The 10,781-nt window shown below is 43.3% G+C and overlaps 1 protein-coding gene across 1 annotated transcript; it reads right to left on the reverse strand.

The window, feature by feature from the left end:
- Positions 1–302: 302 nt before the first annotated feature.
- kcnk1b (potassium channel, subfamily K, member 1b) lies at positions 303–10,530 on the reverse strand. Its single transcript, XM_036547348.1, has 3 exons — positions 9,812–10,530; positions 5,946–6,341; positions 303–3,205 (listed from the first exon to the last, which is right to left on the reverse strand). Exons 1-3 carry the CDS (start codon positions 10,164–10,166, stop codon positions 2,946–2,948), a joined length of 1,011 nt encoding a protein of 336 aa, XP_036403241.1. The 5' UTR covers positions 10,167–10,530; the 3' UTR covers positions 303–2,945.
- Positions 10,531–10,781: the final 251 nt, after the last annotated feature.

Consider the following 10,781-nt stretch of genomic DNA (forward strand, 5'->3'; position numbering starts at 1 on the left):
GCTGGGTGACAGGGACCAGTCACACTGGAATACACGCTCAGGGCGAAAGGACTGGGAATACTGGCATACATCCACCCCCCAACACACACGCTGGCGCACACACTGGCACACACACACACACACACACGCTGGCACACACACTGGCACAAACACACACGCACACACGCACACACACACGTTGTAGAAGTGCACACATACGCACACGTGCATACGAACAGGCACAGACAGATACAAACAAACACACACAATGCACCAACAAACACATGAACAAAAGCCAACTGCCAGCACAGATAAAGCCAGGGCTAATCCAATGCTAATAAAGCATAATGTTTATTTTAAATACGTGTCATAATACACTTCAATGCATTCATATGCGTTTTTACATTAAAAGATACGTAACACAGACCATCTGTGCTTAAACTTGACCTGTGCAGGTCCAGTAAAATGTATCCATTGACCAGCACATTGATACTGAGCAAGTTGATTCCATAAAGGTCACCTCTCCATTTTAGATTAAAACTACAACAGTAAAAACCAGCAAAATACTCTAAAATCTAAAGTACATTTCTGTTTTTCAGTATTTTGAGGGCAATGAAATGGAGAGAGACGACTAGTAAACCCACAAATTTCTACAATGCTCTCAGTTTCAATCAAAAGAACTGCTCCCCCTAGCTCTCATGAAATTCTAGGATGTCACCTGACACGCTCTAAGAGAGACATCTCTCTCGGCAGTGGGTTTGTCTGCGTAGCATTTGAAAATATTACAGAGCACACTGGTAAACACAACATTATATAATGTGCATCACAGAGATACAATCCTGTTTACTTTCTGTGGCTATTTACAGTCTTGTGATATGATTTCTACCTATCGCTACATTTAAAGAACTTGTTAAAAAACAATGCAGGCTAGATTCACTCGTGTGTTTTGCAGACACACGATTTACAGTGTGTGTAGTTATGAAAGACATGAAAGCAAGGCTCCACAAATGACTGGGAGTCTGAGGCGGACACCCCCATTCGTGCAAAGAGGCAGACATCATTTCCTTTCCTTTGGCCAATAAATAGGTCACATGATGCAATTCTCCATGGCAAAATTTCATGAAAGGACTTAAATTATTTTACATTTACTTTTTACAATTAAGTTATTTGTTTGCTTACCAGACACCCTTATCTTACACAACCTGTAAACCATTAAAATGCAAGTGCAGTCCCAGTTCTTGTTTTATTGTTCTGGAGTATTGTATCATTAACTCTATGAGCTATGTGTACACTATGAAATTACTATGAAATATGATCTTAACAAAATGTGTAAAAATGTATGTAAACAACGTACTCATCTTTATGCTAATTCTGCACTTGTTATTGAAAAAAAATTGTACACTGCCTTGAAAACGGCTTTTGGATGCTTGATCAATGGAGTCAAAGCACCTTGCACAGGCATGATCGCACCTCAGATTTAATCTTATAGTTCTATGAGTCTAACAATCTACCACCCAACTAACACCCTGAACTGGAGAGAAATACCAGACGGTGATGTGTTCATATTCAGCAGTTACCTGACATACACCCTGAGCTTTTCATACGACAGCAGCTATTGAGCTCCGTCCTGTCTCAGGAGAGCAATGTCCATGAGTCAGTGAAAGCACAAGTCTGCTCTGCTGAACAAAAAAAACCTCTTCTGTTTTTTGTGTTCAAGATTTGCAATTCTGCACAGCTCAGAGGCTGTGGGCTTGTTCTTGAGCACAGCTTTAACGCAGAAACACACAGACCTACTCATTTTCATACCTTAAGGATACGCCATTGTAAACATCGGCATCTAAGACAGATGATAAAAAGATCAGAGACCGTGCGGTGCCTGCTTCCCATCAACACTCAGAGTGTTTTCACCCCTCCTACACATCCTTCTTTCTTAGTAGATGAATGGCGAAATGCAGCCAGCTATTACTATAGTTCTGTCCCCTTCTCTTCGATTACCCTCACCTATTCATCTCCTTGAAATGTGAGCCAAGTCCAAAGCCTTCCCCACTGCAGCATGAATAACCCTCTGCGTCATGATGCTCTGCACTCTGCAAAAGCCCAATAAAATGACTCCAGGGACCAGCCCCTATACTCTAAGGTGAATAAAAGAAGCCCTTCGTCTCCAGTTCCCTAAGCACAGAAAACTAGCTAAAATGTGCTTGGTGAAAACAGTGTAGATGGGAGTGTTCAATCATAATACAAGTTCGCTGCAACCTGTACAACAAAGTCAGATGTAGAGAAAACATGTCTGCGTCATATTTGAGTCTAACAAGAAAAAATCAAAAGTCATCTGTGAGAATTCAATGCTTTCTGCCCTGCCTCTTAAAATCATATTTTAAAATACACCTGAAAATAAAATGTCAAGTATGGATTTAAATGACACTCAGGACACTGGGCTGTTTTCAGTCATGTGCTTCAAAAGGCTCCTCCAGAAGATTTGCCCGATTCATGTGTCTCTCAGCTCTTCTGCTTTAGCAAGTCCCAAATAAAACTGCACAAAGAGCCGCGCACAGCTATATATTAATGCAGAAACAATGAATCAAAATCATAAAAACAGGCATTATTCTACGTCTGTACGTTCATACTGTTTTCCCTGTGTTGGGGAGTTAAGTTACAGTAGTACACAAGTAGTAGCACAAAATATATTCTATGCTTGATTTCTGCCAAGAAATGTGCTTCTGCTGAGAATGTCAATGGCTGTTTTTACATCAAAGACTCCCTCATCTATAAATAACAGTAATACACAGCCTGTAAAGCTAGCGTAAACAACATCTGACGGGATACTGAAAAGTCTTGCATGTAAATGCTTCAGGTACTGAAATGCAGTTCTTTTCCCAAAGTCTGACTGGCCCCTCCCGCTATGACCTTACCCCGCCCCCAGCCCTGCTCCGCGCTCCCCTCTTGTTCCGGGTGCCCCCTCCATTCCCTTATCTGATAATGTGATCCTCTCCTGCAGGGGAGGACAGGACCGGGACATCCACGAAGGGCTCGGTCTTGTCCTCCCGGAGTGAAGCGGCCTGGTCGGAGACGGAGGTGAAGGACAGGTGGTCGTGGTCCAGGATGGTCAGCCGGTCCTGCGGTTTCTCCTTCTTCAGATAGAACATCTTCCTCAGTTGCTTGAGCTGCTGAAGTTCACAGAAGGTCTCCAGCACCACCAGCACAGCAATCAGACCCAGCAGCAGGTAGACTGAAAGGGAGAGGAGAGAGAGAGAGAGACCATGAAAGATGGAGAGAGGGAGGGAGAAGGCATGAGAGACAGGGAGTGGGAGAGAAGGGTGAAAGGGAGGGAGGCAGGGTGTGGGAGAGGGGGAGAAGCATGAGAGAGAAGTGAGGGGGGGAGAAGGAGAAATAGAGGGGGCTGGCATGAGAACAGCAATCAGTGCAGAGAAATCACACTGTTTCTCACAGACAGGGCAGCTGAGGGGGGAGAGAATGAGAGAAAGACAGTGAGAGAGAGAGGGAGAGCCAGCAAGAGCAAGGGTGAGTGAGAAAGCGAGAAAAAAACACATTGCGGCTTCGTAATGAAGACAGAGAGCTTGTTATAGAACCCAAGGGAAAGCAGGACAATCAGCAACAGGGGATATTGAGAGCTGAACAGTTCAAGTTAAAAACAAGAAACAAAGGGACAGTTATTGCTACAGGTGATACATCAATGAGCCAAGGTGCATCAGAGAAAAAATTACATGGGTTATTAGTAGCATAACAGAACCTAGTAAATATTAATATTCATACATTCATTTATCTTGCATCTGTAATGTCTGTGAATGTTAACCAGAATTTATCACTCTGTCCCAGTTTTAACAGCACTATGGTGATGAGAAAAATGTGAAGAATATCCCACCACTAGAGGGAGCCAAAGAGGGTAAACCCACCTTGCCATCAGTTTCAGCTCTGCCCTGTAGCCCCTTATCACAACAGAGACAGCAGCTCACAGCCAAGCATCTCACCTTTGCACACTGTGTTCACATTCAAGCCTCTGTATGGAGCGTCATTTTTATTTATCCAATACATCTCAGGAACAAAAAACAATTCATTTATCCTAGCTGTGATTGGCACCATGTGTTTCCCCACCAGTAATTTTTGGACAGGTCCTTAGGCTGGACTGCAACGCAACTGAATAGATTCCTACCCTGTCTGAGAACAAATCACCAAGAGTCAGAGCACGGGATGTACTGAGATGGATGATTGGCTGGCAGGGAAAACATTCTATTCCGCTCATTTGACTGTGCAAACTGTGATAACACATTGAGCACAGGTTGGAACCGTGAGGGCGGGGGATGTCCATGGGTTTGTTGCTCAAGATGCAAACCATAAAAGGAGGCATGTAATGTCATTTCACCACACCCACATGCATACAGTTTCCACTGCATGTAAACTTCCTGTAGGAAGAATACTTCCTGTATTCCCTCTGTGAATAGTGACAGTTTATGAGTTAAGTTAGTGACAGCTTACCATAGTGAGGTACTTCTTAGCCAAAAAGTAAAATGCAAATGTCACTCGAATGCAGATTGTCAAAGAGAAAATTGCATCACTCAGCTGAACTGATTAATGGCAACAGCCCTAATGGAGGCTGATCCAAGCGCTAGGGAGACCAAACAATGGAAAAATAATGAAATCTAAGAGCCTGTGAAACAGGCATAGCAAGACCACAAGGGGTTTAGAATACAAATAAATTTCCATTATGCTGAAGGGAACAAAAAACTCAAAACATGCCAAATGCATGGAGGGCATTGTACATTAAACATTTAGGACCCCCTATTTCTCTCAAATCTGCTTCTTTCCTTACTCCAGGACTAAAACCTTGAAGTGGTTTAAGGCATTGGGTGAAGCTTCTATGAAAATGCGTCATTTAAAAGATCTAAATTATCCCTGACACAGTAACAAGGTCGCACATTTCACCAAGGCCTGGGCCAGTCGGAATCTATGACACACCCCACACCAAGTAAGACAAGCAGCTATAGAACTGGTATTATGTGACATGCGGACAAGAGTCTGAACATCAGTGAACTCTTGTAAAGCCCCCAGATTAACAATGCAGTTGTGCAGTCTGTTATAATGCTCTGAAAATGAAACTAAAGCTTTAGGTGAATGTAACATCATTCGTGAGCTTTGTAACAGCTGGTTAGTATGCATTCCTTACCAGGTCACTACCCCAGCACCCAGGGAAGTATGTGTTCTGGTTTGCCTTGTTTGTGTTGTTTTTCCACAATGAAGACACTTAGGAAAGCAAGGATGAGGTCCACACAAACATCATTTGTTAATAGATGGGGGAGTATTACTGTAGTAATGTCATTTAACAGATGGGGTAACATCACTGCAGTACTATCATTTGCTAATGGATGGGGCAGGATTATTGTAGAGATACCATTTGTTGATGGATGGGGCAGTATTTTCATGATGATATCACTTACTGATAGATGGGCAGTATTATTGCAGTAATGGTGTTTGTTGATGGATGGGATAGTATTGTTGCAGTAATATCACTTGGTGATAGATGGGGAGAATTATTTCAGTTATGGTGCTTTCTGATGGATGGGGCAGTATTATTGCCGTAATATCACTCAGCGATGGAGGGGGCAGTATTATTGAAGTAATATCAGTTGTTGAAGAATGGGGCAGCATTACCAAATTAACGTCAGCTCAGGGCTCACTGTTTATCCCAACCAATAAGTTTAAGGAAAAGGACCCTCTTTGGTTGAGCTCTCAAGCGTTGGCTTTGTATCTGAATACGTTACCTCATTTCCTTTCTGTCAGTTCCATCTGACATCCACTTTTAAAACTTCTAGAGATCACCACAGATGTCTCTATTAATCATCTCAGTGTTTATATTACCTCACTCTTTAGCTAGCAAATTAACACTTTGTACCAAACAAGCTTCCGCCCACTCCCACTCCTACGGCAACCCACGGCCCGCATCCCACACTCACTCGTGATTCCCACTTTGTAGAGCTCGCGGAACCTCTGGTTGTAGCCCTCCCCGGGAACGTAGTCGCCCAGCCCGATGGTGCTGAGGGAGATGAAGCAGAAGTAGAAGGACTCCAGGAAGTTCCAGTCCTCTTCCAGGGCGGAGAAGACAGCGGCTGGGATGAGGAAGAAGCCGGCCGCCGTGACGACGGCCAGCAGGGCGGCGTGGAAGGCAGCCACCACCGGCTTGGACAGGCCCCAGCGCGTGTGCACGTACATGACCGGCCGGCGCGTGCTGAAGACCATGATCCTCTGCACCACCGCCGTGAGGAAGAGGAGGGTGAAGGGGATGCCGATCACAGAATACACGATGCAGAACGCCTTGCCCCCATCCGACAGCGGCGCCGTGTGGCCATACCCTGCAAACACATGCAGAAAAATGTATATGTCATTGTATTGCAGTACATACGTTATGTGTTAAAATGGACATTCACACTCATGGCAGACCAGATAATCCATACATATTCTGATTCAAAGCCAGTATGAAATTTGTTTGTTGCTGCCCAGCTGGTCATCTCCCAGTTTCTCCCACACACTCCTAATCATCACCTCCCACAGCTGATGACTAATTTATGAAGTGGCAATGTCTAAGTCATCTAAGTCATCTATTGCAAGCTAAATTTATAGCCTATGTGTAATGGAAGTCGTTTCGAAGCTGTTGCTAGAATAGTGAACTTGCTATCACTGTGAATATGTTTCATTCATTTCCGCATTTGTATGCATTAAATGCTCTAAAAGATGAATCACAATTGTTACGCCCCTGGCAGCAAGTCAGACACATTAAAAATGTAAAACAAAGCAAATCTGACTGGACGAAAGGTCTCAGTTCTTTTGGCATTCTCTTACACAACAAAAGAGCATATGAGGCTGGTACAGAGAATCTGATGCTCTGGTGACTGTTGACCTACTCCAGTAAGAACCTTGCAATCAAAATAGGTCTTTAAAAGGTCAGTAACATGGATGCAATACTGTTTTAACTTACAAAGCTTTATAAGATAAGTTCTTTGATAAGATAAGATGTAAATCTATGCTAAATTTGTTTGCATCAATATGTAGTTTATGTCGCACAAACGAGGGAACTCTCTTGTTTCTTGTTTCTAGAATACCCTGTCACCAAGGGATTCAGGGTGTGTGCACAAAGTGCATTGTGGGTTGACAGTGTTACTTCCACACATGGGTACTGCACCTGCTACAAAACAATGATACTCCTTTACCACACCTTAAAATGCATGGCCACTGCATACTGCAGAGTGCTGTACAGAATCTGACCATGATCACTTCCCCGCTGTCTGAGTCCTTGGTAGTCTGATGTAAACAACCCATTCAGAGGAACCTCTAACCCCTTTGACTAATACACAAGAAACATTGTTTTTTGCAGCAATACAAGAGACCCTCTTAAGGGGACATCATTAGTATTAACATAGTGAATCGTATGACAAATGGGAGTTCATGCAAGTAAAAGAAGTGCCATCACGTTGCAGTGGCAGATGGAGACGCTAATTCAGTATGACTGATTACTAACACAAACAGCACGGAGCTTTTATCTTTAACACTCAGCTCTGTCACCGTCGTGTCACATGCAGATGGCGGCTAGCGCGTTTCAGTTATGTAAACGTGAGCAAGTCGCATTAACTTTCGAAATGCCATGTGCCCCTAACATGGCCGCACTAATGAGGATATTGATACAGTGTCTCATCAGTATCTCTCAACATGTCCAACTGGGGCCTGTAATCAATGTTAAGCTGTCTGCAGAGAAGCAAGTGGTTTTGAAAAGAAAACTGACAGTCTGAAATGTGCCACACACATGTCAAGCAATCACTTGACAAACAGATCCATAATTGCTATCTCTGTGAAGTGCAGTCTGTGTATATATAAAGGTGTATTCTTGATTTGCTTATCGCAAGGAAAATTGTATAGTATTATGCAACCAAACCTCAAACCTTCATTATCATGGAGGTGACGGTCTGCAAGATTGTTTGTTTGTTTGTGTGCATGTGTGTGTCTGTGGGATGTATTTTATGATATGAAAAACATACAGGGTCCTACTTTGACTGGATATATCCTTGTACTTGGTAGCAGACCGCAGCACGACAGGTGAGACCACTGCAGACAGCATATTTTGTCCAAACAATTCTGTCCACAGACATTCAGTCCTTTTAGCAAGTCTAATTTGGCTAGAGTTAGTGCTGACATTAGGGATGTCATACACATGGACTACTTTTGCTTTTGATAAGACATCTCATTTTGTCATAGTCATCTGCAGGCCGAGTGCATTTTCCCTCTCTCTCCCCTATCTCTGCCTTCCTCTCTCACGCTCATTGTCTCATTCTCATTTCTACCTTCTATCTTTCTCTCTCTTTCTCTTTCCCCTTCCTTCAGACTGTGTGTGAAGGAGCAGTGAGCTTTGTGGCAGACCGGAGCAGGACAGGTGACATTCAGGAGAGGAAGTGAATCCATGGCGGACAGACGGTGCATGACGCAGGCGCTCTGGGATTTGCACCGTGGGCCACGCTTCACTGAGTGTCAGTATGTCCCGTTCCCTGCCCAGCACACCTTTCAGCAGAGCCAACCTCTGCTTTAGGACACTCTATTACATGGGCAGCAGAGAGTAACAAACCTAAGTGACCCCACATAAACTTTGTGAATTCCATCACCGAGGCTGACATTCAGGTTGATAGGTTTTAGCTTTTTGTGCATTGCTGTTGAAGGCCTAGTGAACTCCCACACCAAAACCTGCTTTATTCTGCTGGGTGAAAAATTTCCATGCATGTAATTGCTTAAGTTTCTGTATCTAATCAGTCTCGTGGCTAACTGACAGTAATGAGTGTGTCAAATCTTGAATTTTTCACTTCAAGAGTAAACAGCGTTGGTATGTGATCCTAAGATGCAGCTCATTAGAAATGCATTCAGAGCATTTAGTTGTTTTTGCAACAACAATTGCCCGTTTTCGAAAACAGCTACAACGCGGCTACAATTTTCAGAGAGAGAGAGAGAGAGAGAAGCAGCTCTGCATGGAAAAATAGGTCGAAGAAATGGTGTAGCAGAAGAGGGGACTGTGCCTGTACGTGAGAGCACCTCATCGCCGCAACCAAATGGCCGCTTCGGACTGTGGCAGGTGCACGGCACCTTTCGCTGCGAGGTGACAAGTTTCACGCTCGTGATTCCATGCTCTCTCAGATCCACAGAGAACAAAAAAGAGGATGTGGTGATTGAAATAATAATTCACTTCCTTCTCCGGGAAACAGTCTGCAGTCCACACAAAACCAACTATGTACCATTATATATTCATTATCCATTTAAAATGCAGTTCAATATAATACAGAAATGGTTATTCCAAAGGATGTTTCATTTCCTTTGTCTTTACTGGCTACCTACATTACTGACCTAATTAAGAATTACATGGCATAACTCTATCTAACACGTAGAGTTAAGACCCTGCAATAGCAAAGGCATCTATATTATTTTAAGCTAAATATTGCATTGGCCAGTTTAGACATTTGGAAAGGTTCGTTAAGTGATTTATCTACGTGAAAATAGAAAACGTGCCAAGACAAAAACAAATGGGCATGTGTAAGCGTGCTCAACCCCCCCGCTCCATAAAACTGTCTGGGTGCATTTATAAGACACAAGGCTGCCTATAATTTTCGCAACGAAAACAGGTAGGCTAAAGAAACAAATAAAAAAATACAATACCGCCAAAATTCGCCCACGCAGACATATCTCCAGGCCAGGTTCAACCGGCATCTCCTCCTCAGTGTCGTGCGGATCTCGTTGAATTAATACCTGTGCTGGATTATGTATGACGATAATGGCCCTTTGGTTTTCTTACCTGTTGTGGAGAGCACGGTGCTGGCGAAAAACAGCGCTGATGTGAAGTCCCAGTTCCAGTTCGCAGAGGCATTGTTAAGCACGGACACCCCATAGTTGCTGGCCTCCAGCGCTTTAGCCAAAAACTCCTCCAGCCGCTCTTCAGAAAGGCATTTGTTCTCCTGGAGAAATTGCCGCTTGATGTTGCGGAGCTCCTGTCGCAGAAGGTCTTCGTACGGCAGCTCCACGGAGGAAAAGACCACAGCACCGAAGATGAGATACAAAACATAGCCCAGGACCAGAAATAAGAAATACCATGTTGATTTGTTGCTTTGAATAAGCCTCACGCAGGAGTTGCTGGTGAGAGACTGTAACATCTTTCTTCAGTATCCCTTGTCTCAGAAAACGGTACCTATTATCTTACTTTGAAAGCGTGACGTTGTTACGGTGCGTTATTTATATTAAAGACCGGATTTTATATATTTTCGGCCCCCTTCGCTTAGCACTACCGTGTTCGGTAGTATCGCGTCTAATTGTGTCTTAATGTGTGTCTGTTTCCTCTTCCCTCTCTCTTTCAGTTTTTTCTTTCAGTTCACTTTCATTGAGCTGAGCCGAGAGGATGATGTGGCGAATGAACTCGGGGTTGGACGTGTGACGTCGATAGTTTTTGCCCTCTTTTTCTCAGGTAGCTGTAGATAGGAGGAAGCGATCCATATTCAGCTCGACAAAATAATTGGTGCGGTGCTACGTCGTCAAACCGTGCATGGCGTCAAATCGTGGGTTAACAAAGCATTACTTATTTATTTATTTATTTATTTTTTTTTTTTAAACGGTACCCTTTTAAACAGAAGTCGTTAAATGTATTTGTTGTGTTACAATGAAAATCTTAAAGCGCTAAACAAATTTAGCAATGTATTCACAAATGTTATCTTTGCTTGCGTTACTTGTTTTCAATTATTCACATCCTGGAAATGAGGATAACAATTGATAAA

Source organism: Megalops cyprinoides, chromosome 15, assembly GCF_013368585.1.
Source record: "Megalops cyprinoides isolate fMegCyp1 chromosome 15, fMegCyp1.pri, whole genome shotgun sequence".
NCBI classification, from domain to species: Eukaryota; Metazoa; Chordata; class Actinopteri; order Elopiformes; family Megalopidae; genus Megalops; species Megalops cyprinoides.